Source organism: Castanea sativa, chromosome 3 (genome assembly GCF_040712315.1).
Source record: "Castanea sativa cultivar Marrone di Chiusa Pesio chromosome 3, ASM4071231v1".
Classification (NCBI taxonomy): domain Eukaryota; kingdom Viridiplantae; phylum Streptophyta; class Magnoliopsida; order Fagales; family Fagaceae; genus Castanea; species Castanea sativa.
Window position 1 is genome coordinate 47,612,194 of NC_134015.1, and position 27,038 is coordinate 47,639,231.

Below are 27,038 nucleotides of genomic sequence, written 5' to 3' on the forward strand. Positions count from 1 at the left end.
AGTTTTTTGTTTTCTACCCATTTTGGGCTGTCAAACAAGTTTTTTAATCTCAAAAATAGAAAATTGTTTTTGAAAACAGAAAATAAGGAGAAAAAACAGTTACCAAACATACCCTTAGGTTCTCCTTTTTTCTCTACAATCATCAAGGTAGTGTTTTTGCACCCAATCTTCCTCTTCTTAATTCCATACCTTGGATTTGAGGTTTAGGGGTGTGGATGTAGCTTTTTAATTACAATCCACACCTTTTTCTTTCTATAGCTTTTTCTTGCTTAATAAAATGTTTTATTACTTTTCGTAACTTTATTCTTGCTTCCTAGCATGTTTTTATGGTTTTTCTAGCATGTTTCCTTGCTTTTGCCATGATTTATTGCTTTGATGTTGTTAGTCTAGTCTTTCTTGGGCTAGGATATGTCTAAATTTAATGTTTGTACCACATGCTCTTAGGCTTCTTACCTCGTTTACGCTTAGAGGATTGAAATAACAAAATGTTAAACCTAAAGAATCATTTTTGCATTTCAGCCCATTATTTAACTTCTTAGCCCATAACTGTGCTTATTGGGCTGTTGGGATGGTCCGCTAAACACCAGACTTTCAGGCCCTCTCCCACGGCCCATCCCCTTAATTAATAATATTCATATTTTTTTAAAAGAAATAATCAAACACACAGAAATTTATAATATTCTTAATACCAAAAATATATACATAAAAAAAAAGAAAAGTAACGTAAGTACTTCGGTTCTATTAGATACCCACAAACCAATTTAAACCAAATGCCCAAAACAAAACCAATTCTAATTCAAATACCTTAATCAAAAACCAAACATAACGAATCGAAGCAAGAAGAGGAAGAGGTAGCAAGCAAGCAAGCAAGCAAAGAAACATGACCGGGAACGAGTTCCGGTTCTTCTTGTCCTGCGACATCAATCTCCCAGTAACTTTTTCCATTGAAAAATTGGAAGGTATTTTGCCCCCAATCAAGTCAACCAATTCAGGTACCTTCTTCTTCTTCTTCTTCTTCTATAATTACATCTCTTACGTTCCGTTTGGTTACCCAGAAAATTTTCAGTCTATTGGGGCTAATTGAATTTTTATTATTGATTTATGTGCTTTGAATGATTTATTTATTTTTATGTGCTTTATTTATATTTATACAAAAGAATTTAAGTAGAAGCTCAATGAAGGACTAAGCTAATCCACTTTAACTTTGTGCCAAGTGCCCCCAACTTAGATTTCAAATCTTCTCTAATTTTATGTCAATTGCCCCAACTTAAAAAAAAAAAAAAAAAATTATTGTATTATAATAGCAAAAATTTAGCTAAGAAATACTAAAAGTAAGAATATAAATAGGTCAATGAATTACCTTTTACTGAAATGGAGCAATATGCATATTCTACCAAACTGTTGATACAAATTTAAATAATTTTAAGTACCCAAATTTGCAAATCATTAGTGTCAATAAGCTCTAGCGAGGTCGTCGGTTCAAGACCCACCGGGTGCATTTGTAATTACTAATAACGAAATATTTGCAAGTCTTTTCTGCAATCCACTGTTTTTGCAAGCTAGTTCGAATTTGAATTGGAATGATATTATTGACTGTTTATCATCTGTAGTTTTGCTTGATAATCTGTTGTAAATGCTATAGATCAATGATGTGAGCAATACACAATACAGCCAAGCATTTTTAAACTGTTACAACTTTATGCTAAACTGTGTGCTATTAACTTCTCCTGCAGAAACTGAGTCCGCTACAGAGGAGAGGAGGGCAGAGCTATATGTTGAGTGCACATTGTACATTGATGGTGCTCCATTTGGCCTTCCCACAAGAACAAGGTTTTACATGAATTCTTTTTGTGCATTTCATTCTTAGGAATAAAAAAAGAGGTTTCAATTTTGTGGCAAGGTCTGTCTCAGCTGGTCATATGGGAGAATGGCATCCACGTATACAAGCAAGCACATGAATGTGCATATTCTATATTTTTTATTTTTAAAATTTGTCGTCTTTCTTCCCCTTTCACCCCTCAACATGAGTTTGGCTGTACTTGTAATTTAATTTCTTGTTTTATCGACTTTTAATTTCGTAATTTTTTTCCCTAAATTTTTTTAGGCTGTTAGGCATTGGTAGAATGCAAGATCTTACGGGTTGGAATCATGCTACTTCCGTCATATCAATTGAATTTTATTGCATTTTTCTTTTTTTAAAAATATCATTCCTATTGCTGTCTTATATCTATTGAATTTAATTTTTGGTGCCAGGTTGGAATCAACCGGACCTCCATATTGGTTGAATGAAGTCATAACATTGAGCACAAAATATCGAGACTTGACTGTTCACTCACAACTTGCTTTAACAGTAAGTTGGCAATAATCTGCTTATGTTGTTGTTATCTCCAATTCATCATTGTATAAAGTCAGGTGAACTTATCAACATGCTCCTTTCAGACTCATTTAGCTATCCTAAAGAATTTGGGCAAAGGCGTGGTTCAGTTTAGTGGCTGCCTTCTACTGTACCTTGAATGTTTTATTACATTGTTAGCAATCACTAGAGTGTGAACAAGAGGTTTTATTTTTAGCAGTAAAAGTAAATGTTGTAGATGCATGACTATTCTTTTTTGGTCCACATCTTCTGTGGTCCTACTCAGTGCTCGCCCTTTTGTTGCTCTACATTTCCATCATAGCGTAGTCAGTTATATATCTTGTTTATTTTATTAGTTCATAATACATATCAGTTTCCTTTTTTCCTCCACTATTGAGATCCTAAAAGCTGAGCATTTATCCTAAATCTTACTGGGATTTTAGGTTTGGGATGTTTCGTGTGAGAAAGATGAGGGATTGATTGGTGGAGCAACAATACTTCTTTTTAACAGCAAGAAACAACTCAAAACAGGGAAGCAAAAGCTTAGGCTTTGGCCAGGAAAAGAAGCAGATGGGTCCTTTCCAACAACTACTCCTGGAAAGGTTTTTTTATCACTTTATTAGGATATCACATTTCAAGCTCTTTGCCATGCTAGTTTTATGAAATAGTTAGATCTTTTTCTCTATAGTGTCGTTTGTTTTCGTATAGGTCCCGCGGCAAGAGCGTGGAGAGTTGGAGCGCTTGGAAAAGCTTGAGAATAAGTACGAGAGGGGACAAATTCAACGTGTTGATTGGCTGGACCGCCTCACAATTAAAGCTAAGGAGAGAATCAAAGAGCGTGAAAGCTCTAAAAATGGAGGTTCTCATCTGTACCTGATTGTTGATTTCTGTAGCTTTGAACATCGGGTTGTTTTTCAGGTAGTGCCCGTCTGCAATTCACAAATTTTTTTGATGCCTGATAATTTATTTAATTACTTTTGACACTGTACTATCTGTGCATGTGTCATGAGACTCATGACTCGTGAGTATCTTTGCATCCTTATTATTTTTTATGAGTTTACTTCTATCAAGTAGTTTATGTTTTCTGGGATAGAATCATTTTAATTGTATCTTTTATAAGTAATAAGTTTTATTGATATCAAAAAAGGAATGCCCTAGTACACAGGGAGTGTACGAGGGATCAACAATTTAAGTGCAAAAATTACAAGAATCAAGGAAATCAAGAAAAGAAGAGAATGATTAGTTTCGCATAGCAACCACCAATCCATAAAGTTATAAAGAAAAATAACTTGAGGTCTGGTATGGATCTCTCATTATCTTCAAAAAACCTACTATTTCTCTTCTTCCAAAGAGACCACATTAAACAATATGGAACAATTTATCGTATATGACCATTTTAATGATGAACAAACCTGCCTTGCTAACAAGCTAATAGCCCCACAGTGGATTGCGGCATAACCCAGCTTACTCCAAATAAAGCCAAGACCATAGACCACAAATCCATAGCAACCAGACGATGAAGAAAGAGATAGTCAACCAATTCACCATTACACTTGCACATGTAGCACCAATCCAATATCCAAATCTTCTTTTTTCATAAATTGTCAATCGTCAAACATTTCCCTAAAGCAACAGTCCAAACAAAGGAAGTTACTCGAGAATGAATCTTCTGTTTCCAAATACTTTTCCAAGGAAAACAGTAGTCGTTAGAGCCCACTAAAATACTATAATAATCATTAACCATGAACCCCTTAAATCTATTAGGTTTCCAACACATCTTATTCTCACCAAACTCCCTTCCTGAAGAACCATATATGGCATCCATGATTCCTGACATAGCCTCTAATTCCCGAGCATGCACACCCCTAAAGAAACTTACACTCAATAGAGGATTCCATTAGTGGACTTCATAAGCGCAGCCACACTAGTCTCCTTATCTTAGCAAAATCTAAACAATTGAAGATAGCTGATTGCAAGAGATGTCTCACCACACCAACGATCTTGCTAAAACTTCACCCTAGACCCATCACCAATATCATATAGAATATAGCGTCAAAAAGAAGGCCATGGGTATTATCATTCTCTCTCCCCTTCTATTGTTGTATCTTTCCCGTGGAAAATGGTGTGGCAATCGAAGGTTCCTCCTCGGGTAGCTTTTTTCTCTTGGACTACTTTAGGCAAGATTCTAACTACAGATAATCTTTGGAAGAGGCATATTGTTGTACACGAGTGGTGTTATATGTGCAAAAGGTGCGGGGAATCTATAGATCATCTCCTCCTTCATTGTCTTATAGCATATGAGACGTGGAGTATGGTCTTTTGCTTGTTTGGTATTGTTGGGTGATTCTTCTAAGGGTAGTGGATTTGTTGGATTCTTGTTCATGCAATTTCAGGCGACATCACAATATAGATATATGGAGGATTGTGCTGCACTGTGTATATGGCGGGAACGGAATGCTAGAAGCTTTGAGGCATGCGAACGGTCCATTCTTGAGTTTAAGTCTTTTGTCTTTTTTACTCTTCTCGAATGGTGTTTAGTTTTACCATCTTTTTCTTGTCTTTCCCTTCTTGTTTTTCTTGATCATTGTAACTTGATATCTTGATGTTTTTGCCCCTTTAGTACATTTCCTAGGTACTAGGCTGTGTTAATTTTTTTTAATAAAATCTTTATGTCACTTATGAAAAAAAAAAAAAATCCACAAACCAACACCATATGGACCATTAACAGATTTGGTACACCAGCCATCCCATACACATTTATATTTCACCTCTATCACTTGCCTTCAAAGGGCATCCTTCTTAATTCCAAATCTCCATAACCACTTCCCAAGCAAAGCTTCATTAAAAAGTCTTACTTTCTTTATCCCCAAGCCACCTGAAGAAATGGGAGAACAAACAGTAGCCCATTTATCCATATGAAATTCAGGTTTGTCACCAATGCCACCTCATAAGAAATTCCGTTGAAGTTTCTCAATTTGGTTAGCCACAACAGTAGGTATAGGAAATACAGATAGAAAATAAGTGGGTAAATTAGATAGAGTGCTTTTGATTAAAGTGACTCTACCTCCCTTCGGATAAGTACAAACGTTTCCATCCTGCCAATCTCCTTTCCATCTTCTCTAGAATTGGGTTTCATATTGTCTTATCCTTGAATTTAGCACCTAAGGGAAGACCCAAATATCATGGTTTTTAAACCTAGACCGGACCGTACGGTCTAACCTGGTTAACCGTGAACCTCTCATCATTGCGGTTTTTTTAACCTTAAGAACCCCTCTATACGAAAAAAGCACGGTACCTCTTGAACCGTGATAAGACCGTATGGTTCTGAGAACCATTGCTGGTTTTCATGGTTCGTATGGTTCCTTTTTTTGGGCAAAGTTTCGGCCAATACCGGCCGCAATTTCAATAGTACTTTGGGTTTTTTCAGAACTGGAACAAAAAAAAAAAAAAAAAAATAGAGAAGAAGTAGAGGAAGAAGAAGAAGAAGAAAGCACAAATGAAGAACGCAACCCTCATAGAAGGCAGCCTATATCATGCCGTAGCCCATAGGTCACCTGAACAAACCCCTTCTTCTTCTTCTTCTTCTTCTTTGTTTTGTCCTCACCTCCACATGATTGACTTCTCTTTTGCTTATTTTTTTTGTTTTCTTTTTACTGATTTTTAGTTTTATGAACCCAAGCATATGACTAGCATTGGAAATGACAAAAAATAGTGGAAAATTGAAGGTGGGGGTTGAAAGTGTCAGACTATATGTCATTTCAATTTTGAATCCCTCCCCACGTGATAAGTGTGTATATCATATTCTCTCTTATTCTTTTTGTTGTTCTTTTTCTTTACCTTTTTTTTTTTTTTCATTATTTTTAGGTTCATATTATAATTATAATATTCTAAAAAATGTAGTTGTTATTATTATTATTATTATTATTATTGAGTAGACATTTGGGTTTGATATTGATATATTTGTTGAAATATTTTAAAAAATTATATGGATTTTGACCAATAATATATAAATAAATATGTCTCTATATTTAATTAGATTATTTTAGTTAATTTTTCTATTTGTACTAATTTAATAGCTTTATTTATATTTTAAATTAATTATGACATCATCATGGTTCAACCTCGGTTCAACCTCAAAAACTTTGAACCCTTCCTTTCTACAGTTCATTCAACGGTCCTGGTTTGAAAACCATGCCAAATATTTCATTGGAAGAGTAAATTGCTTGCAGCTAAGGACATTCAACAATAAGTCAATATTATGCACCATTCCTATAGGAACCAATTTTGACTTGCCTAGATTTATCTTTAGACTAGAAACTGTCTCAAACCAAATAAGGATCATACGGAGAATCAAATTCTAATCTAGATCAGCATCACAAAAAATTAGAATGTCATCCACAAAGAGGAGATGAGAAACCGCCAAGGATCTTCCCCCTAAATTACCCACGCTAAAGCCTGATATGCGACCTTGAAATGCGACCTTCATTGATAGCTTTATCCAACATTCTTCCAAGGGCTTCCATAATTAAAACAACCAACAGAGGAGACAATGGATCACCTTGTCTCAACCCTCTGGAGCTTTCAAAAAACTCACAGGTTTTTAATTATGCCTGCATTTAGATTAGGCACCTATGAACTTGATCTTAAATTTTATCACATCTTGAAACGACTTGGGTTTTGGTTGTGGTTTTTTGTTGAAATTCCATGTAATTGAATTTATTTTAGATTTGTAGTGTGGATTGACTCTTATCTTCTATTCTTTTCTATTAATCCTAGATTTTTTTTGTTAAATTATTGATCCAACATTTATACATGGTAGCATCTTTATTTTCACTTTTATTCTTGGTCTGAAGTAATCTTTATGTGTTGGAAATGTAGGAATCAGGAGCAAATTTTGTATTACCATCTCCTCTAACATCAACAAATGAAATTGTTATTGTCTGGGACCCAGAAGTGGGAAAGATAAATCCCTCTGAGCACAAGCAACTAAAGCTTGCTAGGAGTTTAACCCGTGGTATTATTGACAGGGATCTTAAACCAAGCTCTAATGAGAGAAAGTAAGCTTGAATTTATTATTTATTTATAAGTAAGCTTGCTTATCAAAAATTTATTTATAAGTAAGCTTACGTATCAAAAATTTATTTATAAGTTTGCTTACGTATCAAAAATTTATTTATAAGTATGCTTGAAATTCTTACATCAAGATTCAATTGGTTAAACTCAAATTATTGGTTACTTTTGTTTTCTTTTTCTCAATATCCTCCTTAGACATTATTGGTTTATTTTTCTTTGGATTCATTTTTTTAATGAAACTTATTACTTAAAAAAAAGAAGAAAAGGTATCATGTATAGGCATATATGTTGAGACGCTTGACTCACTTCTTGATAGAAAACAGTTTGGCTGCTGCAACATTAATAATTTAATATATTTGATTGTGGTTGAATCTAGAAACTTCAAGGCAAATGATGGTTTTGTGTAGTAGGAATTTGTTTGTGATAATATTTGTGTTATAGGAAGCCCTAGGTAATCAGAACTGTAATTTAAGTTGTTTGTTTGTGGATATGTATTTAAGGTGGGTTGGTGGATAAAGTTTGGTTGACTAGGTTGGATAATTGAGCCTTGCCTAGGAAAAATATGTTTGACCCCTTAACTGTCATGTGACTAGGCTAGAACTGGCAAACTTTGGCCCTACTATGCTCAAGCTAAACAGGTTTTACTTTGCCTCTGACTTTAGTGTCTTATAGAAAAGATAAAACATAATTTTTTCTATATGTTTAAGTACTTTCCTAAAGTTATCAATGGTTTTGGTATTGCATTTAATTTTTTTTAACACTAATTTCCTATTGTGAACAAGTTGGAAAGTTGTTCCTGGTTGGCCAGTTTTTGATAGGCCTGACCTCTTTATCTTGAAGAAGGGTCTGCACTTATATTCTTGTTTGACTTCAGGTTCAAAGTCTGCAATTAGCACTTAGACCTTCAAATCATCTGCCTTAATATAAAAATATTAATATGTGGAGTAATACAGTCCTGAACAAATAGCTCTTAAATCACCTGAAAACAACCAAGTGTCATGCCTACTAGGAATACATTAAACATTTATATAAAAGTATATATATATTTTTTTAAATAAGGTTTTTTTTACTAAAGGTATTAAATTGAAAGGAAAAAGAAATGTATTCAAAATGTAATACATGGGACTCAAAAGCCAAATCCTATGTGTGAAAGAATACTGAAATTCTTCAAAATTAATGATTTTGGATCTTGCTGGAGTTATGCATTTGAAGTACATTATTACATTTAAATAAATTCAAATGATAGCTAGAGCTAGATTTACTTTTTTCTTTTCATTTTTTACCATCATTTTGTTCATTGAAACTATTATTTTATTTTAAATTATATCATTTTTGCATACTCCTTGTTGAAGGTCAATACAAAGAATACTAAAGTACCCACCAACAAGGACTTTGAGTGGAGATGAGAGGCAGCTACTTTGGAAATTCCGTTTTTCATTGATGTCTGAGAAAAGGGCTCTCACAAAGTTTCTCCGATGTGTTGAATGGAGTGATGTTCAGGTCAGCCCTTTTTTTTATCTAATTATTTATCGACTGTATTACTGAAGCTTTAAAGACTTACTTTCATTCATTACTTGTTTTTCCATCACATCTTTTATTGTGTATATCTTTTATTATATTATTGGCCCATCTGTATATTTAAGCATCCCCCCACTAATCAAGAGGGGCAGAAAGGTAGGTGGTGGTGGTCAGAATTTGAACTAGATATTGATAGTGGTTAATCTATATCCTCTTATTTCTTTATTGTATCATTTAACTTCTGACTTTTATCAAGATTGTTTCAGCATCTGCTTTTTACACTCTTCTTCTGATTTAACTTATCTTCTATATATTTTTTGATGTGAATGCTCATGTGCGTAAGGCTTCCTCTAAGAGAATCACAAATTACATGTAATGGCATAATATGGAAAAAGCTATTATGTCTTTAACTTTTATTCCTCCAAATGTGGAAAACTTAGATCATTATTTGAATGACATAAATGCTTGGTTTAATTAACAGTCCACATTATAGACATTTGTGAGATTTTGTAGTGACATCCTTTTTTTTTTTCTTTTTTTTGGCGAGTATTGAAAATTTTATTAAGAATAAAACAGACCCATGTACACTGGAAATGTAGTATCAAGAACCCAAACTACAATGATCAAACAAATCAGGAAAGGAACATCCAATTTTTAAAACATGACTATATTACTAAATTGAAGCAGTCTGAATATGGTGTTTGACAAGTTGCCATAACTTGAGACCATTTTCAATATCATCATTACTTGAAGTCACCATGCACCTTTGAAACCTTGCTGATAGTGGATGGGTGCTTTAAAGCTTTACAAGGAAAGGAGAACTGCTAAAGTAAATAGGATTGACTCTAGCCTACCCCTTAGGCAAGAGACTTGTAATGTCGTAGAGCTTCTTGCTATATTGTTGATTGATACCCTGCTGATTTAGCAATTATAAGTGGGTTTTGAACTGTGTTCTTTGGGGGAAGATGGGTCTGAAAAACCTCATAAGTGGGAATTTTATTCCTTTCTATTATCAGGACAAGTTATTTCAAGAATGTTCATATCCTCAAACATACAAACATATAGAAGCTCAGGATTTGACTGTATCCTTAAGTGATTTGCTGATAGAAATACCCATTCAGGTATTTATTATAGAAAATATAATAAAAAACTCATTATCAGATGAAAATTTAGATGTTTCTTTCTTTCTTGACATATTAGCATAAAAAATCAATGTAGTTCAAGAAAATTGAACTGCAAAGCAGGGACTTTTCCTGACTTGTTTTTGAACAAAAAAGTAGTTCTTTCACTGCACCTTGATTTTCAGGTGATGTCAGTGCCTTTGTTAGTTTACACAAGGAGTTCGTGCTATAGCATATGCTCCCTCATGCCCTTGAGTTAGAAATCTTGTGTTCAAAATTATTACCTTTAGGATATGGACACAAAATGGAACTTGGAACCTGGTCTACTAGGTTTAGGGGCAGAGATCCAGTGTGCTATTCTTCCAGTAGTTACATTATATTGTTTCTTTCATTTGCCATTCTAGTCACAATGATGCAAAAACGGGGGAAGCTCCCCCTAGCCATACCATGTATAATCCCCCAATGGAGATGGGATAAATTTCAGGTCTCAGGTACTGCACTTGTGATGGTATGCCTCCTCCGTCATTTGACTGTCTTTCACATATTATAACACTTTATTGTAGATTACTGTATAGTTAACTAATTTTAATATAAATTATGCATCGGTTTATACTTTTATTTTTGTATGCCATCTTTTACCAATAAAGTTGCATCTCTCTTTCTCTCTCTCATGCTTGTATTTTCTTTGAGGAACAAGTCTAGATGACTTTTTTTTAATGAGAAATTTTTATTCTGATTAATTAAAATAGACTACCAGCTGCAAAAAACAGCAGAAATGCAGTATCACCAAAGTTCAAAGTACTCAAAGATTTGGATCATTCTAAAATATTGTTGTGTTAATGTATGTGCAGGAAGCAAAACAGGCATTAGAATTGATGGGTAAGTGGGTAATGATTGATGTCAGTGATGCGCTTGAGCTTCTATCTCCTGTTTTTGAAAGTGAAGAGGTACGTGTCTGAAAGATAAGGCCTTTGTTTAATTCCTTTCTCACTCTCTCTATGAATGGCTACATACACATACATGTGCTTACATATGGTTACTAATTTCATTTGTGCTTCAATTAATGGATTAAAGGTGTCAATTTTGATTGATGTCACCCTGCCAGCCATTTTTCCGTCAGTTATAGTAGGTACTAACATATTTTCTTTGATATTCCACCTTCAGATCAGTTGTAGTATGTAGTTATCACAGAAAAATAATAGGTCTGTTGGACTCAGAAGAGCCATTGCAAAAGTTAATTTGAATTATTTACTTGACACCCACATAATAGCTGAAAAGAAGATCAAGACAGGGTTTTTCCTCTTTTTTACAGATAGGATATCCTGATTTATTAATATGGCCCCTTACTCTAGTCAGGCCTATGATGTGGTTACAGTAAGTTGGACTGAGCCAATCAATGTTAATACTAAGAGTTATTACAATAATGTCTTTCTAAGAAATCTTACAACATAAGAGAGAAAAATAGATGTAATAATTCATGGTTGATGCATGCAGGACTCCCTCTGTCCCATATGGGTATTGAACATTTAAATAAACCATAAGTAGGAAATTTATAGGACTTTATTTTTGCATCCCAAAATAAAATAGAGGACTAACAATTTGGAATGGAGGGAGTAATATCTCACACATTTTATTTCTTGATGATAATGCCTAATTGTAGTACCTGTTAACAGGTACGTGCATATGCCGTTAGCGTTCTTGAAAGAGCTGATGATGAAGAGCTCCAGTGTTATTTACTTCAATTGGTTCAGGCTCTGCGGTTTGAGCGCTCTGATAAATCTCGCCTTTCTCATTTCCTTGTGCAACGTGGTATGCACTATGTTGTTCACATATTTTGTGTGTGATAGCATCTCTCCTTTATCATTTCCTTGTGCAGCGCATGTGCATGCGCATTTGAGATAAAATCTTGCCTTTCTCATTTCCTTGTGCAAGGTGGTACACACTGTAATGTTCATGTATATTGTGTGTGCGCTCATGGGTGTGTGTGTGTGTGTGTATACATGTTTAAGTGCTACACATTGCAGTTAAATTGTTGTGGCATCTGAGAGTTCCCATGAACTTTGACAGCATTACGCAATATCGAGTTTGCTAGCTTTCTTCGCTGGTATGTTGCTGTGGAGCTTCATGATCCAGCCTATGCCAAACGTTTCTATTGTACCCATGAAATTCTGGAAGAGAATATGATGAAGGTTTGGGATCATAAACTTTCATTTTTTGAGTGTTATGTCTATTCTGATCAGGATAAGTATCATATTGGTTTTGTTTTTATTACAAGGATATGTAATGTATGCCCTTATCTGTATCTAGTTGATAAAGTGCAAACAAATCTTTCTTTGGGTATTCTGAACTTATAATAATCTATAACATGAAAATATCTTCCTTTAGCTACATCTGCTGCTTCTAGCATAGGAATATTAAAGGATAGAAGTTATAAATACTCATTCTATGAAAATATTTTAATTGTCATACATGACAATTGCCGCGTGGTACATTATTCTCTATTAAATGTAACTGTCTATGAAAATGGTATCATCCCAATGTAAGCTTGATGGTATGAATGAATGTCTTTGTGGTTTTGGAAATGTATAATTGAGCTTCTCTTCAGTCTTATAATTATGTCCACTTTATGACAGTTGGCAGCCGGTGTAAATGGAGATGAAGATGGATTTAAATTATGGCAAAGTTTGGTACGTCAGACAGAATTGACTGCTCAGTTGTGTTCAATTATGAGAGATGTAAGAAATGTACGTGGCAATACTCAGAAGAAGATCGAAAAGCTTAGGCAGCTGCTTTCTGGTCTTCTTAGTGAACTTACCTATTTTGAAGAGGTATTATTCAATTTAACAATCTTTTTGCCTGTTGTTCAACTCATCTATCAAACAATTGGGGCTTAATCAACTTGACCTATTGTATCTGGTTAATTCTTGGAAGCTGCTCAATTTTTGTCAGTTATATTAAATTCTGTTAGCTTGCCACATTGTCAGCCAATTCGATCACCAATGGCTCCAAATGTCCTTATTACTGGGATTGTGCCATCAGAATCATCAATATTCAAAAGTGCATTGCATCCCTTGCGCCTGACTTTCCGAACAGCAAATGGTGGAAGTTGCAAAATCATATTTAAGAAGGGAGATGATATTCGTCAAGACCAACTGGTAGCTATTAAACATTCCCTCTCTTTCTTTGACACATAAATGTGCATGTGATAACATGACTGAGGTTATATGGATATGTGGTTCCTGTAGGTTATTCAAATGGTATCACTCATGGATCGATTGCTTAAATTGGAAAATCTTGATCTGCACTTAACTCCGTATAAGGTTCTAGCAACTGGACAAGATGAAGGCATGTTGGAATTCATACCATCCCGTTCTTTGGCACAGGTATTATGTCCTCTGAAGTTGCTTCATTGATATGAGTACTGTGTACAAAACCATTTACTTTGTATTCTGTAAATTTCACTTCCAAGGCATCATTCTTATCTTAATATTTTGATGATCATCATTAAATATTAAATAATGGGAATATTGAATGGTAGATTCTGTCAATGTTGATTGTCCTTTTTGGTCTCTTGGAAATGTTGTGAATTTCACAAATATTGCTACTAAATACTTGTGATTTTTTATAAGTATATATGTGATCTTATAGATAACCTAGATCCATACCTTTATGTGATTTATTCTTGAGATATGCATGCATGCATATTTGACCATATGTTATCCTCCTCGTATCATGTAAAATTTTGCAGCGGGTTAGTAAGATATTTTTATTTTTTATTTTTTTGGCATCCAGATTCTGTCGGAGCATCGTAGCATTATAAGTTATCTCCAGAAGTATCATCCGGATGAGCATGGACCATTTGGCATTACAGCTACCTGTCTTGAAACATTTATAAAAAGCTGTGCTGGCTACTCTGTTATCACTTATATACTGGGAATTGGAGACAGGTAACTATTGTTTACAGTTGGTTTCATTGTAACCATCTACATGTGCAGCTTGGTACTTGGATTAGCTATAAAATTTAATGGCTTTATATTTTTCTCTATATAAAATTCATCCCATTTCTTTTTAAAAGGTGAAAAATGCTTCATCATTAGAAACATATAACCATTTTCTGTCTCAAGTTCTGTTGCTACATGTATTTCTTAGTGCTGATGCAAGTCATGAAACTTAGTAATTTTTATCAACATGGCTGCAAGTGGACTGGGTTTATGTGTTTAACGGACTACGACCAAAGTTGTGGCTACTTCAATTAAAAAAGTCTACCCCCTATCCAAACCAAAATAAGTACCTCACCTCACTTACAAAGAAGTAGTTGGAGCTGGGCTTGAATTATGAGAGTTTGGTTTGCTTTTGTTTCATGTTTATAAGAGTGGTCTGATCCCTTATTTGATCAGAATGCTCCTAGTGTTCAGTTGATATTGGTTGTAGAATATATAAGGTCATTGGAAATGTTTTATGATGCAACATTTAAATTGAGTGTGGAGTTTTTCATCCCCGATTTAGAATAGATTGCAGTCAGTCCCTTTTCTGTATCTGTTATTGTCTGCTCTGTGAAATGGTGGATGGTTCACCAGGAAAGCATGTTGACATTTCCAGTTCTTAGGACCGTTCGGAATATGCTAAATCGAAGCACTATTTTTTGTTTTAAGACATTAGTTTTTTTGTTCCATAGGCACCTAGACAACCTTCTCCTCAGAGATGATGGGCGTCTATTCCATGTTGATTTTGGTTTCATTCTTGGCCGTGACCCCAAGCCGTTTCCACCGCCAATGAAGCTTTGCAAAGAAATGGTTGAGGCTATGGGTGGAGCTGAAAGGTAAATAGTTTCTAACTCTTTGGTGTTTTTGTTTGTGTCATCTTTGCTGGATAAAGTTGCATTAAACTTGTGCCATCAAAGGCCCTTAGTTTGGTGCTGCAAAATCAGTTTACAAGAGAGCAAATTGTTGATTGCTTTTTCCTCCTGCAGTCAATATTATACGAGGTTCAAGTCCTATTGTTGTGAGGCATACAACATTCTTCGGAAATCTAGTAACCTAATTTTAAATCTGTTTCATCTCATGGCGGGTTCCAACATTCCTGACATAGCCTCTGACCCTGAGAAGGGAATCCTTAAGGTGAGTTCCTTTATGTTTGTAATCTCATTTTCATTATAGTAAACATTTGTTTGTGTTTTGTGTTTTAACTGGGACTGTTGATGTCATACAGCTCCAGGAGAAGTTCCGCTTAGACTTGGATGATGAAGCCTGCATACATTTTTTCCAGGATCTTATCAATGAGAGTGTTAGTGCATTGTTTCCTCAAATGGTTGAGACCATTCATCGGTGGGCTCAATACTGGCGCTGATCCCTGAAACAATTTGGGAATTGTAAATGCATTTGTAAATAGCCAGGTGATTTCTAGTGTCTTTAAGTTTCAGTTTGCACTTTTTGCATATTCTTCCAAACAGGTTTACTGGAAATGAACCTGTGTTTTTCTGGCGTAACTAATGAATTAAGTTAGAGTTCATTTGTATGTTTTGCTGAAAATACAAGCTTCAGCTGAGTTGAACTTAAATCCATAATCTTGTTTTTTTTTTTTATTAGGGTTTATAATTAACCGGTTGAATATGACAGCTCTCCAGCTGATACTCTGGATGGATCTTAAAAAAGACAGACAAGAAGGATAGAGAATATGATAGCAATCATCTTTAACAACCATATAGGAATTATGGTAATTTATTTCTTTGTATACCTTGTTTAGTGATTTTGAAGCAATATATTTGAATCTCTATTTGGATGAACCATAGTTGTCATATTGTTTGGTATAATGACCGTCTCAAATCTTTTTCACATGCTATATCTGCATCACAACCACCAGTTTGGTATGGGTTTTAGGTTTATATTCTCCTGACCTCTTTTTGTACGCATCTACGGCATGCACATGTTTAGGGTTTTCCAAATTCCCCCTAGTTGGACCTTTTTTCTAGATTTTTCACTGAATCTTTGGTCCTACGTGAAAATTTGAGGGAAGTAATTTGGTAATATGTGATGTGGCGAATTGAATTTCTGAAATCACTTCTTTTGCTTTCCCTTCTCTTTTAAGTTTCAGACTAGTAGCCGCAATTTTAAGGATGAAACGGACCTTTTGAAGCTGCAGACTTGAATGTCATCCTGAAGGATGGGAGAAAAACACAAACCCCCCCACCCCCCCCAAAAAAAAGGCAGTGAAGTTGATTGTCAGTATATATAAATTCTTTAATTGTTCTTTTTATCTGATTTAGGTTCGGATCTAAATATCACTGTATATCTAAATTCTTTTATTTTTCTTTTTATCTTATTTAGGTTTGGATCTAAATATGTATGATATAACTTTATTGAAATGTATAGAAACTCTGTAACGTGTAAATAAAAGCAACACATCTAATTTGAATCCATCCCATCATCTTTACTACTGTGTAAATAATAAATTTTTAGTGATACAAGTCTTTTTTTTTTTTTTTGATAAGTTACTTTTTGAGATAAAAGATGATTATGAGATCAAACTCTCTCTGCCAAAAGAATTGGGTTTGGGAGATTGGAGATGGGGAGGGGCCCAAATCTATTGCAAAAAGGCCCCAAAAAAATGGGTGAGGCATTAACATACCTAAATACACGAGAGAAAGAATAAAATTTAAAGATTGTAGAGAGAGTTAATGTCATTTATGATAGATGACATTAAAAGCAAAGCATCTCTAATAATTAATATGAACTAGCCGTGTCTGAAACACATTTGGCAGCAAGTAATGCAGCTCTAGCTTCAGTGTAGAGAGTCATTATAGACAAAGAAATCAACCCAAGTATGAGTTGTCTCCTCTGTGATGACACCAAACAACAGCAAGGAAAACACTTTGTTTTCTTACGGCAATGTTAAAATATATCATGTGCCAGCCTGAAGGAAGAGACCATATTGGAGTGGCGAGAGAGCGGTAGAGAAAAGAAATGTAAACGCTCAATGATATTTTGTGGAAAGTATATACTCTCATCCAATTGGCAAGGACATGTCGAGGGGAAGTTGATACACCTTTTACTATGTTTTTGTGAAACCACAGTTGGTCACCAAGGACGACAACAAAGAGTAAATGGTTTTGGGTCTCCATCGAGGGGGAGGTTTAAGAAGAGCTTGTGTTTGGAAGAGATATAGCACTATACAAAAAGTTTAAGGACACAACAAAATGTCAAAATATTTTCTAAACACCTTTATTTTTAGTTGTGGTCGGTCTAAATGTAATATTTTATAATTTTATCTAAACTTATGGTGGATTGACATCTTGGTTGTTATTAGGGACGGACCCATAGGGGGGCCCAGGTCCCTTGGCCCAAAAAAAAGAAAAAAAAATTTTGGGCCCCCCTAGCTCAAAGAAAAAAAAAGATTTTTTTTAATGATTATATATATATATATTTCCTCAAAAATTTAGAAGACTACTCTTTTAATAAGCCTAACTTAACTAGCAACTACCTAACTTAAAAACTTAACAAAAGCAAAATTAAAAAAAAAAAAAATCTCACACAGTATTAGAGTACTAGCATTTGGTGCTCTAAATGGTAAATATTTAATATTTAAAACACCAAATACCAAAAATGCTGTTGTATGAGACATTTCAAATGCTATATTAAAGTAGCAAAAGTAAGTTTTGGTTTGTGAAAATATATTTTTTTGCAACAGTTGATGCTCTTAAGAAATAATATTGCTTTGAATTTTTTTTTTTGTCTTTGTTTGTAAATGATTGCATCTTAATGTATTAAGAAATAATAATTTTGTGTATTGATCTTGATTGATAGTTTGTTAGTATTATATGGATACCCATTTGAAAATTTTATTCTTCTTATACTTTAACCCTCATAACTTGAAATCCTAAGTTCATCCCTAATTGTTATGAAATTGTTATAATATTTTATCGTGTATGTAATGTAATATGGAGCATTCAAAAGTGGAAGGTAATAACTGTGGATGGGCGATGGGATTTAAGCCAACGAGGGGACATTATGTGAAGAGGTGGAGGGGGGTTTCCTCGGGCGTGTTGCATAAAAGGACTACTTTTTGTTGATATTTGGGAATAAAAAGTCTATGGCACATAAAATTCACAAAAGAAAAATTGAATCCCTATTGCTGTGTGTATTACGGTAGGATGCGAGTGAACTAAATGGTGAAGGGAGTGACTTTTTTGATTCCTATAGCAAGGCTCATTTGGGAAACAAGATGCAAGGGTAGTCTTGACAAGCAAAACCTTCCATGCAAATTTCCAGCATAAAGAATTTTGAGTGTTCATATCTGCACTTTTCAGAGAAATTTCTTAGTCATTTTCCAAGATAGGTCTTGTGGATAACAACAATGATAACAACAAAATCTTAAATTCGTAATTTTGGAGTTGATTATAGATCTTTGACATATTAATTGGGATTGGCCAAATAAGTTGTTTTGACTATGAAGTAACCATTATTATTGAGGTCCAAGTTCCAAAATGATTTATCTTTGGGTGGATACGAGAGAGAGAGAGAGAGAGAGAGAGAGAGAGAGAGAGAGAGAGAGAGAGATGTAACTCTTGAAGGATGCAATAAAAAATCAAAAAGTGAAGAAATTTTGTTTCTAATCTATTGCATGGATTCTAGCGATTTAAGGAGGGAGATCCAATTAATATTGCACGATTTTGTGCTTAAAGGAGGTGAAATTATTAGCCATAGCGAAGGACCACGTGGATGTGCTGACATGGTCCTCCCAGCCAATGGTGATATGCCATTTGGAGAAATAGCTAACATCTGCTTACCACACAATAAACTTAAACTTAACTCTAGTTTGGGTTACTCTAATTAATAAATTTCAATTTCAAAATTATGATTTGGCTCATCTAAAAAATGAGTCTCTCTCTCTCTCTCTCTCTCTCTGTTTAGATTAATCCAAACTAGAGTTAAGTTTAAGTTTATTGTATGGTTAAAGCTGACATCAACTATTTTCGCCAAATGGTAGATTACCATTGGCTTGGAGGACCATGTCACCACATCCACATGGTCCTTTGTTGTGACTAATAATTTCTCCTATAGGAGAGGGGTTGATGGAACATTTAATAGTATAGTTGACATTGGTAATGGATACTTGTAAAAAAAAAAATTGGAAAGATATCAATGTTGCATTGATTATGTACTCTCCAATGTCAGTGTAAACTCTCTTTTTGGGAAAGAAGATTGATAATTTTTTTTGATAATCAGTGCATACCTTGATAATGACATAGAGCTTGGTTTATAATAACACTGAGTGATTTTTATTTAGGGTTCTTGTTGTTGAGGTGTTTTTAAGGTAATAATTCTTGGGTACATATTTTTACTCCCACATTTAAGTTGACCAACCTTAGGCTTACTTGAGCTAAACTCTTGATCGGTTGTTCTAAGTATGTTTGAGTTGGATTGAGTTTGAAGTGATTTGGCTAAGCTAAATAGGTAACATGAATCCTATGTTGATTGTACGTGTATCAAGGATGAAGTCATCTTTGGTTCAATTTGGGTTTATTTATGCTTTCCTTTTTACTTCCATGGATAGGATAAAAATTAGTGTGTTTTATCTTAAAAAATGATTAATATAAAAACCTCACTTGAGGGGTTTGGGAAAATGATACTTTTTTTTCTTTGAGATCCCAAAGAAAACAACATATTGATCATTCCATTAGTAACAGTAATGGAATATTCTAAAATTTGAAAGTTGGTAAAGTGGGTATGGTACAGTAAAAATTGTGGAGGATAAGAAGGAATTACAAGAGAGAGCTAGATTTGCGGATATGTTTCGGAGTTTCTATTTGAAGTGTTTTTTTTTGGAAGTTTGGTGACAAGGAAGGACAACATTTAACCTAAAAAGCTTTCACTAACCAACAATCATAGTTAAGGTTTGGTCAATGAAATCTTTTCAAATTTTAGAATATTTTGTTACCGTTATTAATAGAGCTAATGTATTGATTTTCTCCAAATCTTAAGGGAGAGACTGCTGTCTCTCTTAAGTTTTGGAGCTGATCTCACTACCGTAAACCTCTCTGTCATTTGCCCCCACTCCCCCCAAAAAAATGGCATGTATCATGTATGTTTTTTTTTTCTTCTTCCCGAAAGTGTAACAGTGATTGCATATGATTCTTATTTTCTACGTAGTCCACACCATCTAACATTTTTCCTCTCTCTAATTACTTAACCTAAGCTTCTAGATTTTTTTGTTATATATATATATATAAAATGGCCATCTGAGCTTCTCTCCCACTTCCCTTTCTTATTTAAATCTGCGGCTTTCAAAAATTGACTTTGAATTGGAACTAAAAAAACGACTTTCTTATAAAAAATTCTCTTCCTTTTTCCCAGTCGGAAACACAATGACTCCTCTGGTAAATTGACATCACATTAACCAATTAATTCCATCACGCAGCTCACATTCTCTCCCTCTACTATATTAATTAGGGTCCCCAGGTGCCAATTATTAACAAAATATTTTAATAAAGATTTGAAACAATTTTTATTGAAAATAAAGAAAGTTGTCAAAATATTAAATTTTTTTTTCCTAAGTGTTATTCAAAAGGTCAGCTAGTCTATTAACATTTTCCTATTAAAGTTATGTTTGATATTGGTTTGAAAAGTCAACTTTTTTTTACTATTTAATTTATTTTTTATACTATTTAACTTATTTTTGATTCTATTAAAAAATTTTAATATATTTTTTGATATTATTTATGAATTTTATTGTACTATTTTAATTACTTTTTATTATTTTTTACGAAATTTTTAACAAAAAAAAAATTTCAATTTCAATTAAGTAAGGGGTTCTAAGCCGATCCTAAATAAAGAGTAATTCTTAGGTACTCTCGGATCACGGAGAATGGTGTTCTCTCCTCTCACATTTATGGTGGGGCCTATTCATTAAATTCATAGTGGGATCCACCATGAATATGAGAGGAGGGAGCACAATTTCACTATACTCCGGGAGTACTTAAGAATTTTCTCTAAATAAAACCCCGCAAATTTTAAGGGTATTATCGTCAGCCAACTTTCCAAATCTAGAGAACGTTCTTTGGTCCTCTGAGCAACCCCTTTTTTAGTGTCGTGGCTGTCACCCATTGGACAGACAGCGCAAACCTCCCAGAATCGCAATATCCACGCACGATCCACAAGGTCATTTTCGTCATTTCACCCAAACAAACCAATTTTATTTTTTTTTTATTTTAAAATTTGCAGCAAAGAAAGCAGAATAGCCCCTGGTTTTTCGATTTATAAAAAGCCCAAACGTTTAGTTGACGATCTTCACCACTCCCCATTTCACGCATTCCTGTAAAGCCCATCTTCTCTCTCTCTCTCTCTCTAAGCGTTTTCCCTCATTAGATCCCTCTGCGAAGCTCTCTCTCTCTCTCTCTCTCTCTCTCTCTACGAAGGTAAGATTCCAAAAGCCTCGTTTTTCTTTCTCTCTTTCTTCGAATAATCGTGAATACTTGCTTGCTTTTTGATTCATTTTCCTCTGAAAAAAGTTTTCTGAATTTCGTTCGATTTCGATACGATCTCTTCTTCTGTGATTTGAAATTTTTTTTTTCCTGGTGAGTTTTTTTCCATTCGGTTGTTGTTGTTATGGATTTCCGCTTCATTTCTAGGGTTCGATTTGAAGGTTTTTGTTGTTGTTGTGATCTGAAGGTTTTGTTGTGAAATTCATTCGGATCTGTTGTATTTTAGTTCTGCATGCATGTAATTTTTCTTCGAAAACGGAATCTGATTTCGCTAATGGTGCTTGGCGTGTCTGTATGGTGATGATACTACTTTTACTCTCGGATCTGTGCGATCCAGCTGAAAACATATGTTTGTTTTGAGATTTATCAGCTTAGATTTGCATGAGGAAAGTTTATCGAATCCGAATCCGAATCCGAATTGTGATTGATGATGATTATTCATGTTGCGATATGTTAAATCTGAGTGTAAAAATGTGTAGGGATCCGTAGCCAGGACCAGAAATGGGGCTGACATTCACGAAGCTGTTCAGCCGGCTTTTTGCCAAGAAAGAAATGCGAATTCTGATGGTTGGTCTCGATGCTGCTGGTAAGACCACCATTCTCTACAAGCTCAAGCTTGGCGAGATCGTCACAACCATTCCCACCATTGGTGAGTTCCTCAATCGATTCGCTTTCGGGTGCTCATTTGTAGTTTTTGTTAACAATTGATATATGTTTATTTTTCGGTGAAATCTACCTACTTTTCGACTAATCGCAAACTTCCAATGTTGAGAGATTCTATAATATACTGATGATAATGCTCTTTACATTTACTTATTCCATTTCTAGTTTAGGTAGTTTTTCTACAATATTCTGTTGTTTGTGGTTGTGGTTCTCACCACTTTAGAAAGGCCTATTTAATGTTTTAGAAATTAGATGAAGTAATTTGTATGGTGTGCCTTATTTTTTGGAAGTATTTCTGTTGGTTAGGCACGCGTAAAGATTGAATCTCAAAACCCAAAGGTGTAACTAATTCTTTGCTTGGCCAAAATGAAGCCCGTTTCGCGAAGTGATCCTTAGGCATGATTTTTGGGTGCTTTTTATTTTATTTTTGCTACGTAATATATATGAATCTTTGAAATCAACCACCTGGTTTTGAAGGAAATGACATTGATCATTGATTTATTATACAAATACTATTCTTGAAAAAAAAAAACCTTTGCTTTTGCAATTTGAACTCTGCCTTTTGGATTTATTTTCATTGACATACCTCATTTTGATAATAACTATCATAATTTTGTTTTCTATAAATCATGAGAATTATTTAAAATGTTATATTCGAAACTTTATTTGACTAAATTACTATTGTATTGTCCATTGATAATTATTTTCGAATTTCCTATGTAAAAAAATCTATGAAAATTGAACCTACAAAATTTGTGCAATTGCACTATCCATTTGAACTAATGGGCAAAATTGTTAAGTTCTTTTTTCCCCAATATGTCATGAATCTTTCTACTAGAGGCTATTATTCATTAAAAAAGGTTGTACCTAGTGCATAAAACTCTTACTTTTGCGGGGTTTGGGAGAGGGGATTGGTAGGCAACCTTATTCCTGTCGTTTTTGAGAGGCTAATTTTTGGACTCCAACTTGGGATTTATCCCTCTTGGTGGAAGAGACTTGCCATTGTACCAAGGCCTGACCTCTTTACTTTAGTTAGGTGCGTGCTTGCACTGTATGCATAGGTTCTAAGAGGCTCGTGCGCTTGATGCTCTAATCGACATCAGTGTTTAAATATTTTGTAGTTTAGGAGTTGTGTGTTTGCTGAACATGTAAGTACACAGCTTGTTTAACAGGCCTGAGACATCTTTTTAAGTTTGTTGTTTGATTTTCTTTTGTTGAAGGAGCACATAATTCCATGAGTATATGAAAATTTTTAGTATTCTAGTACTCTTTGGTAGATTGAAAACAATCATGATATATGCTTAAATCACTTAAATGTATTTAAGCATATATAAAGAATTGATGAAGATAAAATTTTATGGTTCACTTAAATCACTTAAAATTAAAAGAGAATGTATAAAGGGACCAGTTTTATATGGTGATGCTCTTCTGATTGTCTTCTTATTCTTTCCTTTTTATGCTTCCATTAAGTGGACAGGATTTGATACTCTAAAAAAAAAATTTGAAAACTTAATGATATAGTCTTGATTAAATTCATGGTGGATTAATGTTATGTAGCAAATATGCTTCATTTACAGGTTTCAATGTGGAGACTGTGGAATACAAGAACATCAGCTTCACTGTCTGGGATGTCGGGGGTCAGGACAAGGTATGGAGTTGAGATCCTTCTTTCAGTCTCATCCTTAACTATTGAAAGGATTTTTATGCCCATAAATACCGTTAGATTTTGGTTCCTCACATTCTTTTAAGGCCTGAAGTTTGATTCTTTTGGATGAGATCACCTTTTTTTTCCTAAAAAAGTTACCTTATAGTGGATTAATCATGATTTTTTTTGTTTGTTTTACAGATCCGTCCCTTGTGGAGGCACTACTTTCAGAACACACAGGGTCTTATATTTGTGGTGGACAGCAATGACAGAGACCGAGTTGTTGAGGCGAGGGATGAATTGCATAGGATGTTGAATGAGGTATTTCAGATGGGATTTAAAATGTTATTATAAATTGGGTTGAAGATAGTCATACCTGTAAAAAAAAGGATTTTTAATTAGTGGATAGAATTTGGAGTGAATATGTCATAGTAAATACAATGGCCTGATAATATATCATAAACATGCTAGTAATGACGGAAACTCTTTAATGTTGATTTTTTAAATTATTATTTGCTATCTGATTATGTGATCCATCACGAATTTTATTAATTTTGCAGCCTATATGACCAATATTTGGGTGAAGTAACAACTTGTGACGTTTTTTATTTTGCCCAAAATATTATTTATTGTAGTATAGTTTCATTTGGAATAATTGTGCTTGACTTTTGAGCAAACATTGATTATCAATAATTGTTTTCTGATGTTAACTTCATAATTTATTGTGTTCTATTTAGATTTTTGTAAATTAAGGATTGTTTGAAAATAATGAAAATGCATTTATCAGTTTGTTTTGAATAGTCATTGATGCATTTATCAGTTTGCCATTTCTGTGTAGTGAATTTTCTGCCAAAAATAATTAATAGGTAAAGCATTAGTTTAGCTCTGTAATTTGGTGGTATATGCTATAGAAGCAGGTGCATCATTAATAACCCTATCCTCATGGCAGAAGCTGAATGTACCTGGAAATTTTCATTTATAGGGCCCAATATATTGGTTGTAGTTAAGAGTCTTGTGTGGTATTTGATATAGAGCAGGTTCCAGATTAAGGACTTTGCCAGACTGTTTGTGCTGTTACTGAGCAAAAAATACTTGGAGGGATGAATTTAATTGTCAAAGATATATGTCTCTTGTTTTCATGAAGTTTCTTTTCCCATTGAAATTAGAGTCTTGAAAAGTCTTTATTATATTTTAAAAAATTCAGCTTCAGTTTTCTGTATACGAAAGATCATCCTAAAATCTAATGCTATATGGTTTTAGGACGAACTGCGAGATGCAGTGTTGCTTGTATTTGCTAACAAACAAGATCTTCCCAACGCAATGAACGCTGCGGAGATTACTGATAAGCTTGGCCTCCACTCTCTCCGGCAACGTCACTGGTATGCTTTATATGTTCATGTTGCAATGCTGTAATTCATAATAATATCTTTTGTCCAAAGTGGTTCTAATATGATTCATGGTCTTTCCAGGTACATCCAGAGCACCTGTGCAACCTCAGGAGAGGGGCTTTACGAGGGTTTGGATTGGCTCTCTAGCAACATTGCAAACAAGGCAAGTGTTGACACTGATTGTCAAATTTACCATTTTCTGAATTTATTTTAGCCATCATTTTCTCTATCTTGTTGCTTCCTCCCTGTTTTCTCCTCTTCTTTTTTGGGAGAGAGATATTCTTTTTGTTGTGCATTATTGTACAGAATTATAATGCACTTCTCTTTTTGATGGTTGGTTCTTTTTCTTGTTTTCTTAAACTGTAGGCATAAAGCTCCTGGGGAGTTGTTTTGTGCACTGGCAATTCTGGATGCAGGGGTGAATATTATCTAGTTCTTTTTAAAGACAGTTGGATTGTGGTTATGCCTTTTTTTTATTGCGGGAATTTCTCTTTTTATTAGGAACTTTGTGGCTATATTGTAATAGAAAAATGTCATGGGATATATATACTTGAGCTTTTGGTCTTGGTTGTATGCAATTCTCCTAGCTGTAATCAGAACCAATTTGTTTCAACTTTTTAATTGGTTTAATACCTATTATGTTGATTCTTGAGGTCGAGAGTGTGTTCTGTGTGTTAGTGAGTAGATTCTGCACTTTTTGAGTATTTTTCCTGGAATAACCAGGGCAGTCTTTTGGGGATTATGAGACCAAGGAACTCATTCTAACATTTGAAAGCATGAGAGTGGTAAGTGGTCTATGTTCTCATGACTAGGTCAGTGCGAGTGCATGTCCTATTGTGGGCTATAATTGCTACGGTAGGTGCTCCTTACTGTTTTCCTGGGAAGCCGATGGTTCTCTTTTTCCAGCTCCCTTGATTAGGCATGTTCGGTAGCTGAAATTGCTGTTAATGACTTCGGTTGTCATCATGATTCATTTTATTTGCACGTTTTACCCAACTTGCTTGGATGCTACCATTGAAAGTGTTACACGCTTCAAGGAAGTATATTACTATTAGCTCTGCTTGGATCAAGTAAATATAGCAGTAAGCTGTCCCATACATACGTTAAGGTGATGTTTCCACTTTCCATATGTTAAGGTGATGTTTCCACTTTCCATGCTGCCAATGATATCAGGTACGTGTTCAATGAGCATCACATAAAGAGATTCAAGGCGTAAAATGGAAGAGTCATTGGATTGGTTGGCCGGCTAACTCATTCAAACTGGTGATGTGGCCACTTTAGCTTGTCTTATTTCTTTCTTTTCTCTCATTTGTTTACTTTTTTTATTCGATATCTCCATCCCGAAGCTGCACGCCTTTTCTTTTTGGAGTCTGGCGTGGGTTGATTCCATATAGTAGTTACTAAAAATAGCTTTAAAGGACCATGCCTTTTGGAGAACCTTGATCCTTGATAAACTTTGGAGGCAACAAGTCTAGATAAGTGATGATAGAGATACTACAAACCTTATTGCCTAAACCTTACATGCTACTGACATGTATCACCAATCACAAATTGTTGAGGTGACACAAATCATATTCTAATGGAATTGTTTGTAAGCTTTTATCGAATTGTTTGTAAGCTTTTTGTAGTAGGATTAGTATTTTCCAAGTCTAGGAACACACTAAATTTCACATTTTTGTTAATTGTTGAGTTGGAAATGATCATCTTCCTCACATGATGAAATGAATGTTTTCACTCTTCAAATGGTCATGCACTCTTTCTATTCTTAAGCTAATTGTGAGAGTTTGGTGATTAAAGTACA

The 27,038-nt window shown here is 34.4% G+C and overlaps 2 protein-coding genes across 6 annotated transcripts; both read left to right on the forward strand.

Annotated features, from left to right (window-relative positions):
* The first annotated feature begins 768 nt into the window (after nt 1-768).
* LOC142629801 (phosphatidylinositol 3-kinase, root isoform) lies at nt 769-16,480 on the forward strand. 5 transcript variants are annotated; one of them, XR_012843124.1, is made up of 19 exons: nt 791-992; nt 1,734-1,830; nt 2,254-2,350; nt 2,797-2,955; nt 3,062-3,271; nt 7,232-7,410; nt 8,779-8,926; nt 10,917-11,012; nt 11,739-11,874; nt 12,133-12,254; nt 12,699-12,893; nt 13,050-13,220; nt 13,311-13,448; nt 13,858-14,012; nt 14,741-14,884; nt 15,035-15,182; nt 15,274-15,457; nt 15,681-15,777; nt 16,150-16,480. XR_012843124.1 is itself a non-coding variant. In XM_075803840.1 (18 exons), the coding sequence occupies exons 1-17, from the start codon at nt 881-883 to the stop codon at nt 15,409-15,411; spliced, it is 2,445 nt and encodes an 814-aa protein (XP_075659955.1). In that variant the 5' UTR covers nt 769-880; the 3' UTR covers nt 15,412-15,457; nt 16,156-16,480. The 5 variants fall into 5 exon arrangements, 2 of the variants coding, with proteins under 2 accessions (XP_075659955.1, XP_075659956.1); XR_012843126.1 differs by having other exon boundaries at nt 15,651-15,777; nt 16,156-16,290; XR_012843125.1 differs by having other exon boundaries at nt 16,156-16,290.
* A 4,811-nt stretch (nt 16,481-21,291) lies between these two features.
* LOC142628176 (ADP-ribosylation factor 2-like) lies at nt 21,292-25,889 on the forward strand. Its single transcript, XM_075802207.1, has 7 exons — nt 21,292-21,475; nt 22,021-22,190; nt 23,782-23,852; nt 24,051-24,170; nt 25,110-25,228; nt 25,319-25,400; nt 25,604-25,889. Exons 2-7 carry the CDS (start codon nt 22,043-22,045, stop codon nt 25,607-25,609), a joined length of 546 nt encoding a protein of 181 aa, XP_075658322.1. The 5' UTR covers nt 21,292-21,475; nt 22,021-22,042; the 3' UTR covers nt 25,610-25,889.
* Nucleotides 25,890-27,038: the final 1,149 nt, after the last annotated feature.

Excerpts from the sequence above, each read along its gene's own strand:
- LOC142629801 (XM_075803840.1), top strand. The coding sequence starts at position 881 with ATGACCGGGAACGAGTTCCGGTTCTTCTTGTCCTGCGACATCAATCTC. Across the intron at positions 13,221-13,310 it reads ATATTCGTCAAGACCAACTG|GTTATTCAAATGGTATCACT; the intron begins GTAGCTATTAAA and ends TGGTTCCTGTAG. Across the intron at positions 14,013-14,740 it reads ATACTGGGAATTGGAGACAG|GCACCTAGACAACCTTCTCC; the intron begins GTAACTATTGTT and ends TTTGTTCCATAG.
- LOC142628176 (XM_075802207.1), top strand. The coding sequence starts at position 22,043 with ATGGGGCTGACATTCACGAAGCTGTTCAGCCGGCTTTTTGCCAAGAAA. Across the intron at positions 22,191-23,781 it reads CACAACCATTCCCACCATTG|GTTTCAATGTGGAGACTGTG; the intron begins GTGAGTTCCTCA and ends CTTCATTTACAG. Across the intron at positions 23,853-24,050 it reads ATGTCGGGGGTCAGGACAAG|ATCCGTCCCTTGTGGAGGCA; the intron begins GTATGGAGTTGA and ends TTTGTTTTACAG.